We start from the raw sequence: 25,974 nt of genomic DNA, 5'->3' as shown, positions 1-25,974 counted from the left end.
ATAACTGCATTAAAATAAATATCTGGGGGTCCTGTTTTGACCGGGCTCAATATACTCAGGGAATTCTGCTAAGGAATATCCATTCCAGTATCCAAATATAAATTGGTTTAAACAAAAAGGTTTTGTTTCAACTCTGTTAGTCCTATAATTTAGCTGGATCTCGCCTAGGGAAATTAATCATGATTTTCACAACAGCTATTGAACATTCGTTCTTTTCAGCCCAGTCTTTGCTCCTCTTCGCTCCTGAGAGAGACAAAAGTCTTGGACTAAGATAGCCAATCCTCATCCTTGTTTGCAAATATTTAACTCCACAAGGCCCAGAGCTTTGGCCCAAGGTCTCTGCGTGTGCTTTAGAGCAATGTGATCCATATGCATGGAAATTCAGTGCAGGTTTAGTTTTGATGAAACCACATCTATATGTTTTGGCAGACAGGCTTCCGAGGAGGCCGCCTCATCAGGCAGGACAGGATTGAGGTCAGAAAACATGACCGCACTTTCTCAAAAGTCCAGCTCCTGTCAACCCCTCCTCCCCTTCTGTGTCCTCACAGTGTGTGTAGAGCAGATGTTTAAGAAACTTTATAGGGAGTCTCCTATACGTCACCTGATATGTCACAGGTTTACGTAATCCCAGATATACAGTCCGAATGAAAGGAACCTAACCCGGTTTTTGGGGATTTCCAAGAGATCCAGTAATCCGACTCGGTCATTTCACCTCTGATGGACTGGAGGCAGGTTTACTGCGTCGTTTTCCGAAGTTGGAGCTGGACGCCAGGGTGCAGATGTGTGCATCTGTGTGTGTTCCTCCGTCGAGTTTATAGCTGTGACAGGGTGCTCAACTATGCCGTGCTCTGGACGCCGACTTAATAGTTTCCATTTCGAATAATTAGGTCAGCCAGCAGAACACTCTTAGAATGGCCTCTCAGCTGCTGCAAGAGAACGGGGTATTTTAGTCACAACAAACCTCCGTTTCTTTGATATTTAATCATCTCTAAAATTGGAGCGGCATGTCAATTCATGTCGATTCATCTGTTGGTGTTTCCATCCATTGTTCACACAAACTCCCAAGACAGGTGTTGTCCTCTTCATCTCGTTTTAGAGTTGGGCTCCCCGAAAGACCTCGTCACAAGTGACGTGACCGACACTAGCTTCGCCGTCTCCTGGACCGCCGCGCCGGGGAACGTGAAGATGTACAGGGTCCGCTGGAGGTCCCTGTTCTCCGAGGAGTCCGGGGAGAAGACCGTACCCGGGCCCACGACCAACACCGTCCTGGAGGGCCTAACCCCCGAGACCCTCTACCAGGTGTCGGTGTTCGCCTCCTACGGGCGTGGCGATGGCGAGCCGCTCACCGGAACGGAGACCACGGACGGTATGGCTACTTCTTGTTTGTTTGGATTCCTGTTTGCTGTTGCCAAAGCCTGGGGTTTAAACACAGCTTCACTCACTCCTCTGTGGTCGAAGGGTTCCAGGCAGTTTTCTGCTCTATGGTCAGGCTAGTGCAGGTAGAGACATCCCAGATTATAGTGGTCAAAGGCTCATTATTTTCATCGATGAAAGTGGAAAACAGGCTGACCAACTGCTACATGTCTGTAATTTTCTCCAGACAAAATGATTGGGGGGGGAAAAATATGAAAACTGATATCACTGCCCATGTGTTCACCATTGTCATGCTCTGAAGATGGTCTTTGGTCTTTGGTGTCTGGTGTTTCATTGGAAAGCTTGACTTAAAGCAGCCGTTTCACTCGGCCTTTTTTTCTTAGCTGTGGTCTGCAGCGGAAAACAGAGGTGATGACAGTCTTGATGCAGTGTGTGTTCAGAGATAACGTCACTCTTGTCGAGGGACAAATGTTTTTTTTTAAATGAGGCATATGTGTGGTGGACATGTGCTATAGCACTGATGCGTAGGAGTAAAATCAGGACTCCCTGGCTAAGAATGACCAAACATCCTCCATCTTACCATATCCACACATGGGGAAATTAAATTGATGGAAAAATGCTCTCAAACAGGACATTTCTGCACTGGCTTCACTAGACACGTGTGGATATTGAAAACCAGTGCATTGGTTGACACTGGCTAGGCAGTCAGACATATTGTTGACAGAAAACAAACTTTAGAGGGGAACTCACCTCAGGAGAACTCAAATCTTCCCTACTCGTGCTCAGCCAATTGGGTTTGGGTTCCCCCCCCCCCTTGCCAATAAAAGAATATCCTCCCAAACCTTATAGTGGTCTGAACATGTTCCTTTCCCGTGGGATGGCTTGGCAACGGGTCGTTCATTTCACATGCATGCTACTCCTGTTGAATATATCTAGCTCATCACATGGTCTATGGAGCTTAAAGTTGGGGAAGGTTATGTTTAACATGCACCCTCCTACTACCTCAACCACTCCAGGTTGAATCCTTATTCTGTTTCTCCTCAGCCTCGGACGCTGCCAAGACGCTGAGCGTCTCAGACGAGACCGAGCGCTCCATGAAGGTGACGTGGCAGCCCGCGCCGGGCAAGGTGGTCAACTACCGGGTGACCTACGCGCCCTCCGCCGGCGGGAAACAAATGGTCGCGAAGTTCGCCGGCACAGCCACCTCCGCCGTGTTGAAAAAGCTGCAGCCCATGACCTCTTATGACATCACCGTGCACCCCATCTACAAGCGCGGAGAAGGAAAAGCAAGGCAAGGAGTAGGAACTACACGTACGTTGGTCCATGATTCAACCCCACGAGGGGACAGTAGAGTACTGGCACACTGTGGGATGTAACACACACACACGCACCTTACCAACACATGTATGATGGCATGACCCTGGGCGATGAAACGGTGGCTCTGGGTTTGAGACATTGTGTAATGGACTAACGCCGCGGTTCCAGAAAGCGATTGGAACGCGGGCGTGCTGACGTCACCGCGAACTCGCCGGCCTGTTTTGAACTTGGATGTGCTCACGCAAAACTGTGTATTGATATGGTCCCTTCTGTATTACTCTTCTTAGTGTCACCGTACAAAGCTCCCAGGAACCTGCAGACGTCCGAGCCCTCCAAGACCAGTTTCCGGGTGTCTTGGGACCCCGCCCCTGGGGAAGTGCGTGCCTATAAAGTCACCTTCTACCCCAGCGGTAATGACATTGACCTGGGAGAGTTGGTTGTCGGCCCCTATGACAACACAGTGGTCCTAGAGGAGCTCAGGTGAGATCTTACATGTTCCCCTCCTTAGCCACGGAAAGATCAGATAAAACGCTGATATGGTGCAACAGTATCGGCACACAATTTGCTATTGCGACAGATGATTCCTTTAATACCATTTTTTCCCCCATCAGGGCTGGAACCAAATACTCGGTGGCAGTGTTTGGGATGTTCGACGGAGGCCAGAGCATGCCATTGGCCGGAGAGGAGAAGACCACTCTCTCTGATGAACCTGAAGCCCCCGCCCCCGCCCCCACGGGTAAAACCTGACGACGGCACAGCCTCGCGCAGCTGAGCCGCACACACGCTCGCACCCAGACATAACAACGCAAACTAAACAATCCAACCAAAGCTTGGCCCCTTCCCTTGGATTCCTACCGTGTAGAGCTGCCTAGACTGGGATCCAATAGAAAAGAGCGCTACAATATGACTCTGATTAGCACCAGAAGAGTGAAGTATGTGCCGTCAAATGGAATCCGAATCCCAGTTGCATTGGCTTTAAAAGCCCTTGATTATGACGAGTACTAATGGCTTTGGGCTGCTTGGCTGGGATAAACCTTGTCCTCCTTATCACCATCGGTCGAAGCCCTGGTGTAAATTGAAGTTCCATTTTGCAAGCCCATAGAGAGAAGGTTGACAGTTAGGTTGCATTTACGACTAACACTTATAGGAATATTTCTTCGTTGCTGCTTCATCCATTGGCAGTTTTGTACTATCCACACCTCCTCCCTCTGTAGTCTGACACGCCAGTCCCAATTGTGTCGCAGCAAAGAAAAACCTCTTAGTTAACTCGTTCAGTCCATATCTTGTAGACGTCTAAGCTTTTTAATGTACAATGGATATTTCCCCGTTTTAACGTTGACCCCCCCCCCCCCCCCCCCCCCCCCCCCACACACACACACACAAAAGTAAAAAAAAAGAAGACCTTTGTGGAAAACTAGCCACTCTGCAAGCAATTACAGATGTTTTACAACCCGGGGAGGGGGAGCCGTACCGCGCTGCCGCAGAGACGCACGCGGCTAGGAAAATGTTGTGTTTCTCATATAAGACCCCAGAGAGCTGCTGACCCTGGGCAGAAATTCCTGCTGTAATGGAGAGCAGACACAGTGACTAGCTGCCCACTGAGCAGGCGAGGATGTTCCACACACACACACACACACACGCACACACACAGGTTCCACACACATGCATGCAAACTGAGAGACTACCCAGTCGGACGCCATCAGGGCGCCTGCACTGTCCAATTACTGCAGCATCGGGCGCGGGTGGTTTGTCTGTAGCGCCGCAAGAGAGAAAAGACCCCTTTTTGGAATAGCGTGATATCAGATATATTGTTTTACACACCGTGTATTAGCAACGCCATGACTTAGGTTTGGGAACTGGAGCATTGCCCGAACAACAGGCAAAACAAAGACACGAGCTACAATCCCATTCATGTGTACACATGTGCACTAGCGTTTGCGATTCATTTGCTTCGATGCTTTCTCATGATCCGATGCGTCGACCGTTCAAAGCCGGTGTCATCTGCTTTGTGTTACTTGTCTGGGTGTTTTACAGTCTTAGTGTGCGACATCTGGTTTTGCTGATGAACGTCTCAGGGAGTCAGCATCGTTCTCATGAGGGCTTCGCGTATCAGGGGGGGTATATCTCCCAAACGCCCCGCGAACACATTCTGCTAAACATCCATCCCCTCTCTGTCCCCTCACACTCCTCATCTGTTTCCTACCTCTCGCAAATAACCCCCATGGGGGTAAATCAATTGTCTTCTAACCTGTTTTCAATTGCAGGCACGGTGGCAGATTTCCGTTTCCATTTCCTAGCTCCGGTGTCCGGCGGGGTGCGTCGGCACCTCTGGTGCACCTCGGACGAACCCCACCATAGCCCTCTCACCCACACAGGTGTCTGGGGGGGGGAGGAGGGGGTGGCAAGTACGGAGCACCCCAGGAATGTGCAATAACTCTGGCAGAGCGGTGCGTCGTATATCACCTGTCAGGAGGCTCACGCCTGTTGTTTCTGCGGGGACAAATCGTCCTGACAGCCTCAGAAACGCCCGGAAGGCCCGTGGAAGGCTGTGGATGTGTACAGCAAGACCGACGTGGAGGAGAAAACCCCAAAGAAAACGAGAGGAATTGACAAATGACCTCGCGAATGGATCAATGTGCTGTTAGAAAATGTTGTCTCGGAGCTTGAAATGTTTGTATTCATAAAGTGTGTCAAATGTGTAGGACTCTGCTACTGTGGTACCGGCAACGGCGGTACTGTGTGTTTGTGTTTGTGTCGAACCGATTCTTTGTTGTCTTCCGCCTTCTCCATCCACCCCCTCTCCGCGCACGTTCGCTCATGATCGTCACGACACACACACGTCCTCCCACGCAGACACATGCGAGGTGTGTCCAAGATGTCGCACCCGCTTTTCATCTCGCTGTCTTCCTACCTCGCAGGCCCCGAATGCAAGTCCACGGCCAAGGCCGACATCATCCTCCTGGTGGACGGCTCATGGAGTATCGGCCGTCTGAACTTCAAAACCATCCGTTCCTTCATCGCTCGCATGGTCGGGGTGTTCGACGTCCGTCCAGAGAGGGTCCAGATTGGTGCGTTTGGTTTGACGTTCCACGCTGCACTGCGCCTTCTGCCATGGCGTGATTTGAAGCCCTTTCACACACACTGTACTTAAAGTTGGGCTTGAACAAATTGCCTTCATCGGATTTTTCGTCACTCAACACTGTTTGTTCTCTCCAGGTCTGGCCCAGTATAGTGGGGACCCCAAAACAGAATGGCACTTGAACGCCCACCCTACCAGGGAATCCCTGCTGAACGCTGTGGCCAACCTCCCCTACAAAGGGGGAAACACCATGACAGGTGACTGTGACACAACCAACTCGAGTTCTATTATTACTGGCTGCGACTAAACCGACTATGGCTTTCAGACCAAAGTAAACGATTCATTCCCACAAATATATTATCCTTGCTACAAATCATTTCGCCAGCATGTGCTTTGCACGAACACGCCTCACGTAAAGCTCTCCCTCATAGGTATGGCCCTGAACTACATCCTCGAGAACAACTTCCGGCCCAACGTGGGACTCCGCGAGGACGCTCGCAAGATCGGCGTCCTCATCACCGACGGCAAGTCCCAGGATGAGATCGTCACCAACTCCCAGAGGCTGAGGGACCAGAACATCGAGCTGTACGCCATCGGGGTGAAAAACGCTGACGAGAACGAGCTGAGGTCCATCGCCACCGACCCGGACGAGATCCACATGTACAACGTGAACGACTTCTCCTTCCTCCTGGACATCGTCGACGAGCTCACCGTCAACCTGTGCAACAGCGTGAAGGGCCCAGGTACCAAACACGAACATCTAGGAGGTCGCTCACTTTCTGTGTGAATGTGTGTTTTCATATTCCCATCCATGTGTCATTCTACCGCACACTCTACAGACACTATAGACAGGTGACTTCCATTTGATGTGAAGTGACTGTGAGATCGGCCAAAACATCGGTCACAAGCCACATTTGGGAGTAGGCAACTCTCTCTCTGTCCCTGTCTCTGAGAGAGACTTGGACCTCCAACCATCCCCTGTTAAGACAGCCTTCTAAATACCGTGCAACCAGTGTGCTGCTGTCCAGCTTATGTTATCTATTTGTCTCAAAGATGGTGGAGGCAGCACTGACAGCATGGGATGAAAGTGCCACGGAATCGGCATTGTCGTCTGATCCTAGCACAAGTTATACTGTGACTGCCCTTCAGTGGTATAAACAGATTAGCGTAGGAGCAAGAAGATTCCAGTAAGATATTCATGACTCGAGCCACATTGAAAGGAAAAACCTACGTTTGTGAATATGATTTAGACTGTCTTTATTTGGCCTGACTGACTTGATAAATATGCTTGCCTGAATATGGTTACAACAGACTCAAACGGTTGATGGAAACTTTTGCTTTGGACGTACTGTGCCTTGTCCTTAAATCTAATTTGAAGAGTAAGTGCAATATTGATTTACTACACAGCAAGAGAACATATTTCTCTGAAAAAGCCCTTTGTCAAAGCGGTGAAATGTACACCAGGCAACAAGCCCCCCGTCTGTCAGACCAGCTAGTGTGATGGGGACAGATTTGTGGTTGGGGAGTTCAGCATGTGAAATACTTGACATGTCAGCTCATGTTCCCTGTGGCCCTACCCCTAGGAGGAGGCCTGGAGCCGGCTACTAACTTGGTGACCTCTGAGGTGACCCACCACTCGTTCCGTGCCACCTGGACGCCACCTGACGGCACGGTGGAACAGTATCGCATCGAGTACATGCTGGCTGCTGGAGGTCCGACGGAACAGGTGGGCTCTCCTCTGCGCTCCTCTCTTCTTCTCCCCTCCACCCGACCTCTCCCTCTCACCCTCCCGGCTGTCGTCATTGGTGAATGTGTTCATCCCACCTGGTTTGGATATGAAGGAGATATGGCCGGCCTGATCCTCGCTTTCATCGGAATTCCTTCTCAGACCTCTGTCGTTCTCTCCTGCCAGAGGTGATCCGGTTATTTTGGCAGCAGGCTCGTGCAGTCTGTCTATCCATGCAGCTTTTTTTTGGGGGGGGGGGGGGGGAGTTGCTGCCCTATATGCAGCCTCTCCCTCTCTCTCTCTCTCTCTCTCTCTCTCTCTCTCTCTCTCTCTCTCAAGACTCCCGGTTGCCATGCCTTCGTGCCTAGCCGCCAGGGCCCCCCCACTGGGAGATCGCATCATGGCCGGTGATGCGTTCCGCCTCGTGGAAATCGCTCGCATTCGAATACAAAACGCATATATTCACACAAATGAATCGTATTTCACTTTCGATTGGTTGATATGCGACTGGCTCCTTTGGGCCAATACTCTGACCTGGAGAGAGGAGTTAGTGTGCAGAAAGACGTTTGTTTTGCTTTTGGGTTTCCTCTGTCGTTCGATTTCGACCTGCTGTAATTCCAGCACTATCCCGTGACGAGTTTGTAACTCTTGGAGAGGCAGAGAGAGGACATCGGGTGGCTTCAGGTCACATGTGTCAGGCTTTGTAATGAACTCCATGGCAACATTGGGATAGCTGTTCGAGTGTACGACATGTAACACGATTGTCCTTTTCAATCCGCTCAGATTATCGTCGATGGGACCGTGAACACCGTGGTCCTGGTCAAGCTGTCCGCTCTGACCGAGTACCTGGTCAACGTGTATTCCGTGGTCGGCGAGATGAGCAGCGAGCCACTGAAGGGAACCGAAACCACCTGTAAGTACCTCAACTGCATGACCGTATCCTCCAGCTGCATCCAGTATTTCCCCAATGCTTTTTACTTTTACTTTACTGCTAATTCGCATAGGCTAAACCTTCAAATGAATTCCCTTCAAGGTATTCCAGACAATTCAGTTTAGTTATTGTAGAACAAGGCACTGATACAGATGATTAAAATGAGTTTGCTCACAGCACAAGATAAACCCCAAGGGGCAAGGATGAGGGTGGGATCAATGATCAAAAGAAACGTAAAAATGGATAACAAACTGCTCTCGGCAATTCCACTGTTGTGGTAAATGGTTCAGGACATTTGTAAATCAACAACAGCCCGGTGCTGCCATGCTCGTTACCCAGCTTAAAGCGTACGGATGGAACTTGTTTATTCGCTGTTTACTTGTTATTCTTAAATCACGCTGTTTACTGAACCGAGAATTTATTTTGTGTGTCTTGATTAGCATCCGTGTTTTCCAAAATGTTGTTGCCAAAGTGTTGAATATATTTGTCTTATGATTAGGTCAATGGGATAGCCAAGCTGGGAAACGGGATTAAGAGAAAGGGCTTAATGATGTTGAGAATAACTGATGGTTCTCTCATTCTTGTCCTCATTAGTGTCTCCCAAGAAAAGGGACTTAATTTAATACGCTGTTAAGTACACAGCACTGAGTGCTTTCATTTCTCATTTGTATTTTAACATTGACTTTGTTCAGTTTTTTCAATTTGTCACTTTAAACATTTTACAGTAATCTCGTAAAATATTTCTCACTGTCATAAACGACACTTATTGTTTGGTCGTCCGCAAAGTAAACGCCGCCAGAAGCGTTAGATCACTGCGGTCTTCTTTTGTGGTCATTTCTAAACTAACACTGGGCTAGGCCATCATTCTCCTGTGTGAGGAAGCCTTGTAACTCTCAGTGTGGCTCAGCCATAAACACAGGCTGGGTGTGGTGTGCTGGCGTGGTATGTCCGTGGAGAGTCTGTGGAGCCTGAAGTATGTTGCTGTTGAAAACCCTACTTACCTACAACAGAATCGAAAAGAATCGAATCGAAAAGCTGCCCCGATGGGCTCAAACGTCAGCAATTGCGTGCCACATGTTTGGTACTGTTTATACCAACAACCAAAAAGATTTGGGGGAACATGAGACCGTATTTTTATTTCCGAATAACTTCCGAACGACAGCACGCTTGATGGTTTGAGTTCGAGGCACCCTGTAACCTTTTCGGTCCTCTTTGCTCCCGCCCTCCAGTGCCCCTGGCAGCGGTGAAGAGCCTGAATGTGTATGACGCGACCATGACCACGTTCAGGGTGAGGTGGCAGCAAGTGGAGGGAGCGACAGGGTACATGCTGCTGTACAGTGCCATCAACGCAACTGTGCCCACCACGGAGAAAGAGGTGAGCCCTACTGTAGGCTTCACTACACGCACACACAGACACACACGCACCCGCGCGCACAAGAACGTAGTCCTCGCTACACGCACACACGCACAGACGCACACACGCTCATGGAAGAGGTTAAATAGGACCTCCATTTGCGAGCTCAGCATTTCCACATCCAGTTTATAAGGTGGGCTAGCCAGGGCCTCGCTAGTGGTGCCTTACTCATTCCAGATGGCAATGTGATGATGTCTGCACAGAGCACAGGAAGTGGACTTTTACAGTGGTGTTCAGGCAAGGTCCACAAAAAAACAGACCCTTTGGACACAGAGGGTAATGGGAAGGACTAGCTCATGTTGGCCCTGTACAAGTTATTTTGCCAATGAAGTCATTGAGATGATATTAACCAAACAGAATTTGAACAGATGCTATGTCTTTTAGAGCTGTAAGGCTTCTGTCGTGCTGGCCAGGCTGACTCCATAGGCTTTCTGAAAGGAAGTCCAAGTTGAGCAGATCTCTTCTAGGACACTCGCTCAGGGATCGGTTGGGGATTAGTGAAGAACTCCAGGTGTTCAGAAATGTCCTGGTGACAAGTCCTGTCTTGCATTCCTGTTTCTCCCTCTTTGTCCGGCCTGCTCTCTTTCTCTCTCTCTCTCTCTCTCTCTCTCTCTCTCTCTCTCTCTCTCTCTCTCTCTCTCTCTCTCTCTCTCTCTCTCTGTCTCTCTCTCTCTCTCTCTGTCTCTCCTTCCCTCTCTTCCCTGCTGTGCAGATTCGAGCCGGGGCAGATGCAAGTGATGTCCAGCTGCAACAGCTCGTTCCCAACACGGCGTACAGCCTCTCCCTGTTCGCCCTGCACGGCGAGGCGGCCAGCGACCCCCTCATGGACCAAGGAGTCACCCGTACGTTCCCCCCCGTGCATGTCCCTTACCCAGCGCTAACCTTAGCGATGACCCCCCAGATCTCATGTATCACATCACGGTAAAGATCGCTGTCGAGACGCGGCTAATCTCCCCTTCTCCCCTCCGTCTCCCTCTCTTCTTGCCCCTCCCCCGGCGTTCCTGTCCGTCTTCGTCGCTCCGTCAGTGCCGCCACCACCGGCGGGTAAACTGAGGGTCACCGATGTCACCCACAGCACCTTGAAGCTCACCTGGGACGCCTCCCCCGGAAACGTCCTCAAGTACGTCATCACCTACAAGCCTGAGGACGGGGAGCTCAAAGAGGTAACACTCGCGTCACCGTCTCTCCTCCTTCCTGTCCCTGTCACGGTCACTCGCAACCTCCACGCAACAGAGGCCGTTGTAGCACCGACCTTTAGATATGTTGCGGTTGAGCTGGGACTTATGGGAAATGAAGGCTAATGGGATAAAAATTCCAGAGAGCAGCCACTATATCACAGCGCCTTCTGCAGTCAAATCTCACTTGGATCGGAGCGAGGGTCAAAGGTAGGGAACGGCAGGCAGCACACATCCGAAGGTGTCTCCGTGGTCCCCTGCAAGAAGACTCTAAAAGCAGCTGATGGATAGGACAGAGGCCTCCTCTGGAAGCCCTGCTTCCTGGAGAACATCTGAAGTCGGCCCGTCTCCCAAGAAGACCTCTACAGATTTATCTTCAAAAGTCTTCAGGGTCCAGAGGATTTTCCTTCCTATATTGCTTTTAAAGAGCTTTTCCTGTGCTTCTCTTGAAGTCGAAGTGGAAAATAACCTGAAAGAGACATTTTTCAACCACTTTTCTGCTGGAAGTTGTAACTTTTTCCGACCACCTAACACTCTCTGGAATTACAAATATATAAATATATATGTAAACGAATGACTTGTGCAAGTCTTTTCTTAGCTTAGTTTTTTTCCTCCTGTACAAATGGCTTTCCTCAAAGAGTGTGATGACTTCAAACTGAAATTCAGTTATTGAGAGAAGAAATTGTTTCCACTGTGAGGTTTTAGTGGTTAGGCTATTGTACAAAAATGAAGTTACACACCATTGCAGTAAAACTAGCCATGCTAAGCAATAAACACTGCAACATTATTCTTAATTTTGCCTTTATACTGTATCTTTTATAAAAAAATGTCTCCAAGTCAAACACTTTTTATTGTAGTTTCATCTTGCTAAACTTTTCTTTTTTCACCTTGCAGGTTGACGTCAATGGTGACATCACAACACTAGACCTTGCCAGCCTAATCTCTCAAACTGAGTATGACCTGTCTGTCACACCAGTCTATGACGAAGGACCAGGGAACACCATGCCTGGACAAGCCATCACAGGTACACAACTACTCAGAACTAAACAGACTAGACAAAGGATGGCAACATTTTGAGTGCTCGAGCTAATATGGAAGCCCCAAACTCACAGTTTGCAAACTCAAATTCAAAATAATTGATGTGCTTTGCACGCATTTCTTGTCAACTGTCCTAGATACAATACTATATATCAAATTCCAACAGTATAACTGGGCTTCTGCCTCTGACTGGGCTTCTGCCTCTTCTGAACCTCTCCCCCTGGATCGAGCCCAAACATGAGGGATCCAATCCCTCAGGGGATAAACTGCATTATTCTGCTGCAATTTGGCATGGGCCATGGCAAACCGTTTGTGTGTGTGCGTGCGTGTGCTTGTTTGTTTGCCTGTGTGTGTTCATGCATGTATTTGTGTGTTATCTGTCACCGCATGGGGCATCATCCATCACGAAATTAATCCCAGATGACTTGCGGAAATGTTGTTTTCAATACACTCTCCCTCGCTCTGGCGATTACACGGCGGGACGAGCTCACATGGTGACCAGACTTCCTCTGACGAAATAGCTTTGCCTCATCTCTCAGGACTTCCTCATAATCACCCCCTCTCTGCCTCTCCTCTCCTATCCATGTGAACAGATGTGGTTCCGGCGCCCAAAAACCTCAAGTTCTCGGAGGTGACCCAGACCTCGTTCCGGGCCACCTGGGAACACGGGGCCCCCGATGTGGCCCTGTACCGCATTGGCTGGACCAAGAAAGGAGAGAACAACTTCCAATATGTACGTCCGTCGAGTCGGTAGCCTTTTGTCGACGCGGCCTCGTTCCACAAACACACGCACACACAAAAAAAACGGATGACGCCGATTCACACTCTCTCTCTCTCATTTACATTTACATTTAGTCATTTAGCAGACGCTCTTATCCAGAGCGACTTACAGTAAGTACAGGGACATGCCCCCCTGAGGCAAGTTGGGTGAAGTGCCTTGCCCAAGGACACAATGTCAATTGACACGGCCGGGAATCGAACTGGCAACCTTCAGATTACTAGCCCGACTCCCTCACCGCTCAGCCATCTGACTACCTCTCTCTCTATCTCTCTCCCTCACTCACTCTCTCTCTCTCTCTCTCTCTGTCTCTCTCTCTCTCCCTCTCTCACTCCCTCTCTCTCTCTCTCTCTCTCTCTCTCGTTCCAGGCCATCCTGAACAGCGATGAAATCAGCCACGTCCTGGAGAACCTGGACCCAGACACACTGTACGACGTCACCGTCACCGCCATCTACCCCGACGAGTCGGAGAGCGAAGACTTGATGGGCAGCCAGCGCACGTGTAAGCCGGCCGCGCGCCACACCCTCCCCCTCCCCTCCCTCGACACACATTCGAGTGTTTGACATTCACTCTGTGGCTCGCACACGCCGAGCAGAACCGGAATAACGTGTGGTTCTCCCGACGTCTCTTTCCAGTGTCAAAGATGATTACACCGGGTAGGTTGTTTGAGAAGAACAAAGGACATCATCATTATAATGTCCACGTCGATGATTATAATGGTGATGCCGACGGTAACGAACGTGTCGACGGAGATGTACTTCACTTTGCCTCCCACCCATCCGCATGTGCATTTACGTACCTAAACCGACGGCCCACCTGCCAAACTCCATTGTCGACCATTTTGTCATGACGTCATCCATCGTGTTGTCTCTCCATCTCCCTCATGCCGTAACATGCCTTCATCATCGTGTTGTTAATGATCTGTCTCCGCCAGTCAGCCAGTGAATGGGGTCGTTTGCATGTGCATAGACATATTGTTTTGGGGGGGGTCCATCCACGCTTCTTCGCCTTCCGTTGTGTCGCCGACGACATCATCACTGTGTCCTCACCTCATCATCCTAATCATCGCTTCATCCAGCTTCATCCAGGGGCAGGGTTACAGCTGTCCCATGCCTCGACCCCCCCCCCCCACCCCCACTATCCTCTGGCTCGGTCAAGTCACCTTGCACGAGGAAGTCATGGAGCTATTTGTTCATTGGAAACATGTGTGTTTGTGTGTCTGTAGCCCCCACGGGGCCGCCCCAGAACTTGCAGGTGTTCAACGCCACCACCACCACCCTGTCCGTGAAGTGGGACCACGCCCCTGGCCCTGTCCAAAACTACAAGCTCACCTACCAGCCTGTGGCCGGAGGCAAGACTCACTCGGTAAGTTCAAGACGTCTCAAGCTCCAGTCTCAAGCAGGGGATATGTTAGGGTTGTGATTTGGCTAGACTGTCCCTTTAACTGAGTCACTTGATGGAATTTGTCCAGTGTGTTAACAAGATGTGTTTATCAGCTGGTTGTCATGGCCAACCGGGCCACCCCTTGCCCTGAAAAATCTGCAGTTAAGCAAACACAGTAATCCTTTAAAATCCCAACATGATTTCTTAAGACTTTATCATGTAATGTTTTTTTTAAAACTTTTTCTTCGCTTGTAATGTGCAGTGGTATTGTTCTCGCTCTCTGCCCCACCCCCCCCTTTCCCCACCTAATTTCTTGGAGCTGTTTGAGCTGGGAGTGGAGACATTAGTTATCACAGTAATGGTCTCTAACTTGGGGATTCCTCGGCAAGCCCAAGCTAGTGAGTTTGATAACCCTTTCATAACCGTTGTGATGTAACAGGGAATCTTACAATAATAAAAGAGAAGACAACCTCCAGAAATATCCCTCGTGCCATGCTGAGCGATATAAAAGCTGTTTCAAATCGGTTCAGTAGAAATGGTCGAATTGGTTTATAGTTCTCTTTAAAAAGCATGTTGGATGTCCAAATCACAGACAGTCAGGGATAGTAAGCTGTCGGTCTGCTCTCTCATCGTTAGTTCGACCTTTGGACAGTCTCTCCTAAACATTTTTTTTTATTCCTAGAGTATCACTGCATAGCTGCCAAGACTACATTCCAAACTGGTTACTTGATTGTGATCAGGGATGAAATACCTTAAGAAAATGTTGTCTTGGGATGATGTTGTTATATGTCCAAAATGTAGTGCACCAGTTACCATTTTTATTGTGTCTGTGAAAAGTTATGACAAGTGTTCTCCAAACAGTGTATCTGTTTCTGAAGCTGTGATCTCAACACGACGCCACAGGAAAGGCCTGTCATCCTTTTGATTCACTTGGAGTGTTTTAGTGACATGACGACTTCCAGCCGAGTGTGGAAAGCTGTCTCGACCTCGTTGTCCATGGCCTTGTTGATTTAAACTAATCTAGATTTAATCTACATATCATATCTGTCCATGAGATGACGGCACTGAATGGCCTGCTGGTGATAACAGCTTAAGAGGATAAGAAAGGATCAACATAATGTACTGTTGATGTGCTCCATTAAATAAACAGATTTGGGGTAGCGCCACTTAAATGGGGTTTCATAGCTTGGCCTTCTTACTTTATGTGCTTAGTTTTTATTAAGCGCCATGATACGTTTCATAAATTGGATTACAGACTGAAGCATTGTTTGTGTATGATGTCTGACGTCCCACAGGCCCACTTGGTCTGTTCAAACATTTTATTCATGAACTAAACTGTGTAAAAGGGCATTGTTCTCTCCTAGAAGCCATCAAATGGCACTAGCCTTTGGGAGTTCTCTCACTATTGGACTGCTGCAGGAGCAGTGATAAAACATTGGCAGATTTGAGGAAATCCAGTAAGCCTGTTTCAACAGTTTTCCCTCGGCACACCAGGAGGTAGCCGAAGCCGTGTTCCTAGCTCCGCCACTTTGTTAAAGTCCAAACCTGATGCAGGAGCTCTGGGTTTACGTCTGTCATGTTTGAATGACTTCTCCCCTGACTTAGTGGAGAAGAAGCTTGGCCTTTTTACTAAGCTTGTGTGTTCAGACAGGTGTGGGTGCGTGTGTGGGTGCGTGTGTGGGTGCGTGTGTGTGTGTGGGGGGGGAGTTCTCCAAGCTGACAACATCTCGTAACCGTCAAAGCCACTTTGCAGTACTTGTAATCCGAACCTCACTTCTCCTAAACAAATTACGCTCTTACTTTGAAGCAAGAGGTCCGTTGACTTCCCCAAAACAAAGTGGAGACTGATAGATTCTTGACACCTTAACCCCCCCTGACAGACCCAGGTTGGAGGGAAGAAGAACAGTGTTCTTCTCCAGAAGCTCATCCCAGACACTCCCTACTCGGTTACCGTGGCAGCCGTCTACCCCAGCGGAGAGAGCAAAGACATCTCGGGCAGAGGAAAGACCAGTAAGTGGCCCCCGATGACAGGATCTCTTGACACAAGACTTAGCCAAGGCCACAGCTGGCACCACACACGCTCAGTCAGTCACGGTCAATAGACTTCACAGAGTGGAGTAAGCCCACCGTACTTGTACAGGCATTGTGACATTATTGCCAGGATATAGCATCCACTAGCACACACATTGGAACATTCTAGATATGTCATGTCACATGAAAGTCTCCAAAGCAATGTACAGCACAGGGGGGATTTGAGCCTGTGACCTCATGGTCATGTGTTCTACCACTGAGCTAAACCCAGCCCAGGTTTAAAGAGTGAAGTTCTCGTTATCTGTGCAGCTAAACAGGTCTCGTTTGTGTTCTCCAGAGCCCCTGGGTGGAGTCAAGAATCTGCAGGTGCTGGACCCCACCATGACCACCCTGAACGTGCGCTGGGAGCCCGCCGAGGGGAAGGTCAAAGAGTACAAAGTCATCTACGTCCCTGCTGCTGGAGGAGCTGAGGCAATGGTAGGACTGGTAGGAGCACCGTCAGCTGCCTGTCTTAGCTGGTAGTGGTTAGAGGCCTGAGCTCCGTTTGATGGAAAGATGAGTCAACAGTTGATATGGCTGTTAGTTCTTTTGAACGTTTTTATTATGTCATTGACAGGGTTTGGCTATTTCACAGTGTCTGTACTTTGTGTGATCCATCAGGAGCAAGTGTCTGGGAGCACAACCAACACGGTCCTGAAAGCTTTGCAGCCAGACACCCTCTACACTGTGTCCCTGGTGCCGGTGTACGCAGAAGGAGATGGCAAGCAGATGTCAGAGGATGGAAAGACCAGTAAGTCTGGCTGGCCTCCCCGGACTCAAGCATTCTCTCAACTTCGAACCACGGATCAATCACATTTGGCTCGTGTTCAGTTCATTTGATTGAGGTCCCATTTAGACAAGCAAATATCACTTTATATCAACTATATCTCGAGGGCCTTTCTTTTAATTACAACATATGGGTCATATTTTCAGTTGTGTCCTTTTGGCACTGAAAGGATCTCACTGAGGGCTTTCATGTGATATATAATACTCATGTTCACCCAACATGGTACTTAACTCCCTTTGGCTCTAATTCCTCAATATGCACAGTGGTAAACACCCTGGATTCTAGAAGAAAGACACAGACTAAAGTCCTGTTTGTTTTCTCCAGAGCCCCTGGGTGCAGTGAAGAACCTGCAGGTGCTGAACCCCACTATGACCACCCTGAACGTGCGCTGGGAGCCCGCCGAGGGGAAGGTCAAAGAGTACAAAGTCATCTACGTCCCTGCTGCTGGAGGAGCTGATGCAATGGTAGGACTGGTAGGAGCACCGTCAGCTGCCTGTCTTAGCTGGTAGTAGTTAGAGGCCAGTGAATCCATGCGTTATTTGATGGAAATATGTGATTAGGGTGTACTTGCGGGTTAGGGACAGTGTGTAGTTGTGGGCTGGCTATTTCATGGTGTCTGAATGTTGTGACTTTCAGGTGTCAGTGTCTGGGAGCACAACCAACACGGTCCTGAAAGCTTTGCAGCCAGAGACCCTCTACACTGTGTCCCTGGTGCCGGTGTACGCAGAAGGAGATGGCAAGCAGATGTCAGAGAACGGGAAGACCAGTAAGTCTGGCTGGCCTCCCTGGACTCAAGCATTCTCTCAGACACCAACGAAAAACCTTAGATAAAATACATTTAGTTCTTATTTATTGTATGTTTTCATTTGGACTTTTCATTTAGAAAAGACCTATTGACCCAGAGGGCCAATTCATTGATCATAACACAATGAATTTTGTGTGGTTGTCCAGGACCGTTGGGTGGAGTGAAGAATCTAAAGGTGACCGACCCCACCATGACCTCCCTGAACGTGGCCTGGGACCCAGCTGATGGTGCTGTGCGCCAGTACAAGATCTTCTTTGTCCCGGCTGAAGGCGGCACTGAGGAAATGGTGAGACTCAACTCTGGTTGTTTCTTTCTTTTCTTTCTTTCTTCCTTCCTCCCTCTCTTTATCTCCCTCCTTCTCTTCTAACAGGTACCTCTCTCTCTCTCCCTCTTTCTCTCTCTCAAACACTTTCCACTTGTTCTTACTTGGAGTGTTTGATTTGCACAAGGTTCTCTAAACAGAGAGTTTTCCTCCCTGCTGTTGAACAGGAGCAAGTTCCTGGAGGCACCACCACCATTGTCCTAAGGAACCTGAAGCCAAACACCCTCTACACCGTGAACGTGCTCCCTGTGTACCCAGCCAGGGAGGGCAAACGCCAGGCAGAGAACGGGAAGACATGTAAGTGTGTAGCGCCCAAAACCTGCCCCAAGCAGCTACATAGAGAACAGAGGAAACATCCGGAGAGATTTGAAACTGAAACCATCCGGAACTTTCCTTTTCTTTTCTTTTTTTTTTGCGTACCCAGTGCCTTTGGGGGGAGTCGGCAAACTGCAGGTGACCAACCCCACCATCACATCGCTGACCGTGAACTGGGATGCGGCTGACGGGAACGTCCAGGGCTACAAAGTGGTCTATGTTCCTGCCGCGGGGGGCCTGGAGATTGTGGTGAGAATCCGACCCCTCCCCCAGCGCCCCTCCTGTCTCCACACAACTCAACACCAACGTAGTGTGGTCACACATGCCGGCTATGTCATCCCCACTCGTAGCACCACATGTGGCCCAACGGCTTCCTGGTCCTCTGGGGGAAACACAGTACTCCTCCACTGGCGTACACAACTTGGCGTGTCGTCAACCCTGTTGTGGGAGCGGAACGCGGCGATGACAGGAAGTCTTGACAGGAATCTGGGGGGAGGGGGTTTTCAGCCTGGGTGGGTGCAAGCAAAGCGTGAACAGCTCCGTGATCGTAATGTAATTGACGGTAGGGACTTGGCTGGCAAACGTGTAATGCAATCCGTTAAGCATTACTTATCTGTTTGCAATTGGCGCGTTCACCGTGGCCTACGACACTGCTTTCACTCTCAATCGAACGACTCGTCAAAATAATCTCCCCTGAAGGTGGCGAAAGTCATTCATTGGACTGCTTGTTTTACATTGTTTTGCAACCCTGCTTGCTGTTGTCATTTTGGAACGGTCCCTTTCGTGGTTTTAGAAGGCTTGTTGCTCACACTGCCTCTCCTCTGTAGGATCACGTGTCAGAGAGCACCACCTCGACAGTCCTACAGAAGCTCCTACCAAACACGGTGTACAGTGTGTCTGTCATCCCAGTGTATGCGGAGGGGGATGGACCCATCTCCTCTGACGACGGAAAGACAAGTAAGTGTTTGAATTTTTTTTATATCATGAAAAAATACCTCCGACATCGTGGTTGATGACCAGTCGAAAGTGTCAACAACTCAGGTCGACAACTCCCGACAAACTAGTCATTTTGACAATATATATCCTTTGACCATGACTGTACAGCAAAAAAGCAGCATGCTAGTTTAGTAAATATCAAATCATACTGTATTGCTGTGTGATTTTCTTTATGTGATAAAAACAAACATGTCAACTGACTGTACACCATAGATGTACCGTACAGGTGATGAAATGACAAGGCCCTTTGTGTCTCTCCTCTGATAAGAGCCCCTGGGCTTTGCCAAGAACCTGCAGGTGGTGGAGCCCACCACCAGCACTCTGAACGTGCGCTGGGACCCGGCGGAGGGCACCGTGCGCGAGTACATCGTCATCTGGGTCCCAGCTGCAGGAGGAGAACAGGATGTGGTAAGGCCGTCTCGCCAGCACCAGACTCACCGCCCCAGAGAATGTCTGGTGTTCAGGATTTTTCCTCTAGACCAGGACACAGCCTGGAGCCGGAGCGCTTTCTGAGGTTGTTTTGTTCTGTTCTGCCCAGGACCAGGTGAGCGGAACCACCACCACCATGCTTCTGAAGAACCTGGAGCCCAACACGGAGTACACGGTGACTGTGGTTCCAGTGTACCACGAGATGGAGGGCAAGTCCCAGTCCAAGAACGGAAAGACACGTGAGTTCCAAACGAGTTCGGTGACCAAACAAAAAGCTCTTTCACTTACGCGGCCTAAAGTCTGTCTACTGTCTGTCTACGGTGCTTGGTTACGAAAAAAAACAAGTCGTCGACCCAAGAGTCTCGGATATCATTGCAGAAATGCTACCCAGCCATATTCTTTGTCGTTTTCCGACTGGCAAAACGTCCTAACGTTGTCTTGTCCACCGCAGTGCCCATGGGTGGGGTGAAGAACCTGCAGGTCATCGACCCCACCATCAGCACCCTGAACGTGCGCTGGGAACCTGCTGTGGGCAATGTGCGCGAGTACAAGGTCTTCTACGCCGCTCAGCCAGGAGGGGAGGAGCTAACGGTAGGACTCTGACAGCCACGATGCTAACTACCTGTGTACTACCCTACTGGAAAACCCTTTTTATATGGGTGGGGCTTGCATTTGGAGAGGGGAAAAAGTCCATTGTTTATATTTTGTGTCAGTGAGTTGATCATGTGAAGTATTTAGACACACCCCTGGAGGTCAGGTCCGTTTCATTCGATTGGACCGTAGAACTCTGACAGAGCTCTGTCAATCTTCCCGAACAGGAAGTGGTGTCGGCAGGCACGACCAGTACCGTGCTGCGTAACCTGGACGCCAACACCGTCTACAACGTGTCGGTGGTGCCCATCTACCCCGACGTAGTGGGCATACGGGCATCCGAGAACGGGAAGACGAGTGAGTGATCTTAGATCCACGACACACCCAAAACAACCTCACGGTGTTCGACGCACCCGGCACGCTTCTACTTGCTAAAAGCGTACCACACAGTGGTAACTACAGAGAGCTCTCGCTGCTCAAACATGACGGACAGCTAGTCCTCAGCTGTACTCCCTAGACAGGTTATTTAAGCCCAGGCTCGTTTGGGAGAGGGGGGGGCGAGAGAGTGATGTAATCGGGGCTTTTTTTCAGAGCCGCTGGGTGGAGTGAAGAACCTGCAGGTGACCGACCCCACCACCAACTCCCTGAGAGTGCGCTGGGAGCCCGCCGAGGGGGACGTCAGGCAGTACAACGTCCTCTACGTCCCTGCTGCAGGCGGAGCGGAGTTGACGGTACGCCTCAGTCTCTGTCCGGCGCAGTTCAATAGATTTTTGGCACTCCCGAGGGACTCATTCACGGCAGAGTTCAAAACCGAACACCCGAAGGGCGTGGGTTTGGTTTGAACGTTGATGGGGGACAGAAAACATGATTTCATTACCTTACATGCTAGCAATACCCCTGCCTCTAATTACTGGTGATCTGGTCTCTTGCCACTGGTAGGGAGGAGGTACATATCCCTACTGTCCACCCCTAAACCTAGGCCTATGCTAACACCTAAAACACATTGACATTTACAATCCACTAATGTACATGCCTGCACACGGGCATGTCGTCAGGGATCTGGTAGATCATAAATGAATTATAATGCTGTGTATTGGGTTAACTCTTTTCTCCCAGACCCAAGTCTCTGGGATGTCCACCAACACCGTTCTGAGGAACCTGCAGCCAGACACAGAGTACAAGGTGACGGTTGTCCCCGTGTATGCGGACTTGGAAGGAAAACGCCAGTCGGAAAACGGAAAGACGAGTAAGTGGCGAATCAGCATTCGGAACGCACGGAGCTCTACAGTGACTCCTCTCAGTGTTTCCCTGTCACTGAACGACCTCCTCGCTGAGCTCATCTCCTCTCCCGTTTCGTCCCGGCAGAGGCCTTGGGCGGGGTGAAGAACCTGAAGGTGACCGACCCCACCACCAGCTCCCTGAAGGTGCGCTGGGAGCCCGCCGAGGGGAACGTGCGCCAGTACCGCCTCTTCTACGTGGTGTCCTCTGGCGGCGCGGAGGAAATGGTAAGACTGTCGCTGTGGTCGCTTCTCCTCCGGCTGCACTGTACCGTTCATTATAACCTGGTCACGTCGGCACATCCTGTGTCCAGTAATGTGTCGTTCCTGTCCGGTCACAGGAACAAGTGTCTGGGGGCACTACTAGCACCATCTTGAGGAATCTGTTGTCGAACACGCCCTACACGGTCACCGTGGTACCGGTCTACCCTGAGGGAGAAGGCCTGCGCCAGTCTGATAACGGAAAGACCCGTAAGTTTTTGGACAGCTGCCTCTGACTCAAATCCTCCCCTCAATGTTTTCATGTTTTCGTCTTTGATGTTTTTTTCCTCTGGAGTTTGAAGTCCTATCTCAAGTCGCAAACAGCCTTGTGGGAAGTGTCCCTCAGGTTAACCTCAAACAACTGTAGAATTGAACAGGCTTCAAATCAAATGCCTAAACCAGATAGACTTAACACAGCCAAGAGGATAGCTGGTTGCCCCGTGTCAGGGTGGTGTAATACCCTGTTGTGTGCCACGGTTTTCTTTGTGCTCAAACGGCTTGCCATGCCCAGTCAGCAGAATCCATCTCAGGGAAGTTAATTGGAACGTTGTGATTCCAGCAGAGCATGTCAGTATTACAGAGCTGAGGGTGCATAATGATTCCATCGAAAGTTCCAGTTATGTGCAACGCTGTGAAAAGGTTTGGAGGGACATTTTTATGTGAGCTTACTAGTTCCTTGTCATTTCATCTGTATTAAGACACTCGTTTACTGGCATTGTTATCTGAAGTCCTGTGGTGATGCTGGACCAGATGAGCACGTATATTTATGGCTGACCGATCTCCCCGAAGACACGTCATACAGTCTAGGGCTCTGAAACATGCGGGCGTTTATAGTATAGAGTAAGTCTCCTTCTCGTTTAGATAAAATAGACTTTGTAGCTTTTTTCTCTTATGAAAAAGGTGGCTAAGCCTCATGCTACCTACTACATCTATCTTTATGGAGCACACATGCTGAATGCCAGAGGAATATGCACATCTGTTTCAGTTTAAAAAGGAAGTTAAGAGGCTTTTGCCTAAACCCAAAACGGTGCAGCTTCTCTCCACACAGATGCTATAAAAAAAAAGAAAAATGGCATTGCCACAGGACACTTTGCTTCCCTCAGCAGTTGTGAGTACCTTTTCTGGTTTTTACTGAGCTGTTTCCCGCTGAAAGACACCTCAGCGGACGTCTACCCTTGACCTTCCTCGAGTGGCATCTTCCCTCTCATTTTGAGCTGCGTGTGCCCGGAGTGAATTCCACAGTTGTCTCTGCTTTGTGTTGCGACCCCTCCCCCCCCGGCTAAGTCGAGTGGAAGCTGTACGTAGCACTTGCACTTTCCCCTCTGACTTTCTCCTACCCTCCTTGACCCTGCAGTTCCACGCACGCCGCCCAAGAACATCCAGGTGTACAACCCCACCCCCAACAGCCTGAACGTGCGCTGGGAGCCCGCCTCGGGGCAGGTGCAGCAGTACCGGGTCATCTACGCCCCCCTGACAGGAGCCAAACCCGCCGAGTCTGTAAGTCACTTTCTCCGCTGTGAAATGGGGCCTGTCATTACACAACTTGAGCCCCCGGGGGGCTGGAGAACAAGAGTGAGGGGGGGAGGGGGGTCGTGTACAGTCTCCTTCCTCCACTCACGGGAAAGTCACGCAGCAAAATGGAGGGAGCGTTCCTCTGAAGGCTCCATCTCGGAAGGTTTCCTGTGGTAGTCGTCTGTTACGTCGTAGTCCAGAAGGGTCAGTGTCGATTCACCCCCAAAAATAAAGACTTTCTGTCTCGAGATGACTATTTCTGGATGCCCCATTTCGCACCAAAGGGCGGGAAATATGTCCGAGCACATCTGTGGGAAGCCTCGATGAAAGTCAGATGTGTTTGAAGTCCCGCGGCCTCAGATAAAGGATAATGGGGCCCACTCCAAAGATTACACATTCCATTTCGATGTAGGATCGTTCCGTTTGAGAACGGCAGGCTGTTTTAATACACGTGTCCTACACCTGCATGGCCTCTCCATGGCTCCTTTGGTCGCGACACGGCCAGTTCAGTCTGGAAACAAGCCTGATAGAAGGGTCCGGAGGCAGCTGTATTTACCATGATGTAATGACTCCCTCAATAAGTAATAGGGGCTGGGTGTCGTGCTGATTGTGGTGTTACGGACACTGTAATCCCCGCTGTTGTTAGACACCGCATTGAGATTAAAGCCGAAAGTGTGTTCTGTAATAACAGCCGCATCGTAGCACTAACTGTTTACCAGTCCCCCATAACGGATGACTTTGTTTAACATTTAACCTCCTAAGGCTTTGTTAGTATTTCGTTGTTTTTTCGGCAACCCCATGCATCAAAAATGACACCGGTAAAGAGTAACAGTGAGCTCATTATATACATTAGTAGTTCCAGATTGGTGTGTAATCCACAGAGGGTTCATTTGAATAGGGAGATTCTCTCGGGTTGTTTTGGTGATGTTTATGACCCCCCCCCCCCCCCCCCCCCGTGACCCCTCTCAAAAGGTCCTGGTTCCTGGGAACATCAACAACGCATTCTTGGACTTGCTCATTCCGGACACCCCCTATTCCGTCAGCGTGCTGGCTCTGTACTCGGACGGGGAGGGGCACCCGGTGAAAGACAGCGGCAAGACCCGTGAGTGTCCCCATTGGATCATGTGCCTGCTTGGTTTTCACCCTCCGACCCACGCAGTACACAGACCAGCGTGCCCCCCCGGCTCTTAGCTCCAGCATGTCCACTGCAGTAGAGGTGTGTGTGTGGGTAACTAATGGGGGGCGGTGTGGCGTCTGTGTGTGTGTCGCAGTGCCCCGTGGTGGCCCTCGGAACCTGCGTGTGTTCGATGCCACCACCAGCACCCTGACCATCGGCTGGGACCACGCAGAGGGCCCCGTGCAGCAGTATAAGATAGGCTACGCCCCCATGACGGGAGACCCCATCACTGAGTTTGTGAGTACACCACCTGATTGTCTGTTGTAAGACATCACAAAAACACCCTTCGATGGATAGGTTACATAGTTTGAAGGGTTCCTATGTTTGCATTTACAAAACAAGGTACTAAACATGCTGACATTTCTGTATGACTGAGGTTTTGTAATATTCACATTATTTGTGGAGCACAAGGGAGCAAAGCTCAACCTGTCTCTTCTTTACAAAAGATGTCAAATATGCTCTATTGAAAAACTTTCATGTTTATGTTATCGAGAACAATTGCAAAAAAAGATTGCAAGTAGCAAAAACATTGACCTCCCACGGGCAACAAGTAATCAGACGTATCAATGTTAACTCTCATATCAGCTCTCATGTTCAATGTGGCGTTCCAGCCAAGATCTTGAATGAAGTCATCCTGAGATCTTAATGTGTTGTCATTCTTGTCTGAGTTGTGAGATTAATTCATGTCTCAGTTAGAGCCTCTGAGACGGTGTTGCATTATGAATGGTCGTAAACACCGTGTTTCACCAACAGTCGCGGAAGGCCAGCTGTTGTCTTTCACCAGAGCAAGGAGCTTGGGCACGAAGACTTAGAGTAGACTACTTAAGAGAGAAAAATGAAGGCATGGCTCCGTGTTGACGTTTGGACACATGGTCACCCACCGAGGCTATAACTCTGTGTGTGGGGTCACCAAGCATCCTTTTAACCGATCCTCATTGTCCTCTGAGGGATGATTCACTACTCTGGGAGCTAGCATTAGCAAGTAGCTTCCGTCATCACTTCTTCCTTTGTGTGTTTGCATGTGATACTTAATGACCGAGGGGAGCTCTCTTTGGTGCTTTGTCACACAGACCTTCGTCCCCGGGAACAGGAACAACGCCTTGCTCCCGAATCTGCTCCCAGACACCCCCTACAACATCACTGTGGAGGCCATCTACGCTGAGGGCCCGGGCGGTTCGCTGAATGGAAACGGACACACAGGTAATCAAACGTTTTG

General features: G+C 49.7%; 1 protein-coding gene across 1 annotated transcript in view; it reads left to right on the top strand.

The window, feature by feature from the left end:
* The window catches only part of col12a1b (collagen, type XII, alpha 1b), a 59,593-nt gene that overhangs the window by 14,101 nt on the left and 19,518 nt on the right, over nucleotides 1-25,974 (top strand). The window contains exons 14-50 of the mRNA XM_067241012.1: nucleotides 1,097-1,366; nucleotides 2,419-2,685; nucleotides 2,979-3,171; nucleotides 3,303-3,427; nucleotides 5,610-5,759; nucleotides 5,908-6,027; nucleotides 6,202-6,513; nucleotides 7,354-7,496; nucleotides 8,280-8,409; nucleotides 9,657-9,802; nucleotides 10,554-10,683; nucleotides 10,868-11,004; nucleotides 11,911-12,040; nucleotides 12,648-12,787; nucleotides 13,202-13,334; nucleotides 14,059-14,198; nucleotides 16,097-16,226; nucleotides 16,585-16,724; nucleotides 16,908-17,037; nucleotides 17,398-17,537; nucleotides 17,710-17,839; nucleotides 18,025-18,164; nucleotides 18,368-18,497; nucleotides 18,625-18,764; nucleotides 19,343-19,472; nucleotides 19,780-19,919; nucleotides 20,050-20,179; nucleotides 20,392-20,531; nucleotides 20,759-20,888; nucleotides 21,123-21,262; nucleotides 21,648-21,777; nucleotides 21,897-22,036; nucleotides 22,150-22,279; nucleotides 23,424-23,566; nucleotides 24,554-24,683; nucleotides 24,853-24,995; nucleotides 25,829-25,958. Coding sequence (XP_067097113.1) covers nucleotides 1,097-1,366; nucleotides 2,419-2,685; nucleotides 2,979-3,171; nucleotides 3,303-3,427; nucleotides 5,610-5,759; nucleotides 5,908-6,027; nucleotides 6,202-6,513; nucleotides 7,354-7,496; nucleotides 8,280-8,409; nucleotides 9,657-9,802; nucleotides 10,554-10,683; nucleotides 10,868-11,004; nucleotides 11,911-12,040; nucleotides 12,648-12,787; nucleotides 13,202-13,334; nucleotides 14,059-14,198; nucleotides 16,097-16,226; nucleotides 16,585-16,724; nucleotides 16,908-17,037; nucleotides 17,398-17,537; nucleotides 17,710-17,839; nucleotides 18,025-18,164; nucleotides 18,368-18,497; nucleotides 18,625-18,764; nucleotides 19,343-19,472; nucleotides 19,780-19,919; nucleotides 20,050-20,179; nucleotides 20,392-20,531; nucleotides 20,759-20,888; nucleotides 21,123-21,262; nucleotides 21,648-21,777; nucleotides 21,897-22,036; nucleotides 22,150-22,279; nucleotides 23,424-23,566; nucleotides 24,554-24,683; nucleotides 24,853-24,995; nucleotides 25,829-25,958 — 5,502 coding nt within the window. The remainder of the gene's footprint in view (nucleotides 1-1,096; nucleotides 1,367-2,418; nucleotides 2,686-2,978; nucleotides 3,172-3,302; nucleotides 3,428-5,609; nucleotides 5,760-5,907; nucleotides 6,028-6,201; nucleotides 6,514-7,353; nucleotides 7,497-8,279; nucleotides 8,410-9,656; nucleotides 9,803-10,553; nucleotides 10,684-10,867; nucleotides 11,005-11,910; nucleotides 12,041-12,647; nucleotides 12,788-13,201; nucleotides 13,335-14,058; nucleotides 14,199-16,096; nucleotides 16,227-16,584; nucleotides 16,725-16,907; nucleotides 17,038-17,397; nucleotides 17,538-17,709; nucleotides 17,840-18,024; nucleotides 18,165-18,367; nucleotides 18,498-18,624; nucleotides 18,765-19,342; nucleotides 19,473-19,779; nucleotides 19,920-20,049; nucleotides 20,180-20,391; nucleotides 20,532-20,758; nucleotides 20,889-21,122; nucleotides 21,263-21,647; nucleotides 21,778-21,896; nucleotides 22,037-22,149; nucleotides 22,280-23,423; nucleotides 23,567-24,553; nucleotides 24,684-24,852; nucleotides 24,996-25,828; nucleotides 25,959-25,974) is intronic.

Source organism: Osmerus mordax, chromosome 8 (assembly GCF_038355195.1).
Source record: "Osmerus mordax isolate fOsmMor3 chromosome 8, fOsmMor3.pri, whole genome shotgun sequence".
Classification (NCBI taxonomy): domain Eukaryota; kingdom Metazoa; phylum Chordata; class Actinopteri; order Osmeriformes; family Osmeridae; genus Osmerus; species Osmerus mordax.
The sequence above is the reverse complement of the archived record's forward strand: the minus strand, read 5'-3'. Positions and strand labels throughout refer to the sequence as shown.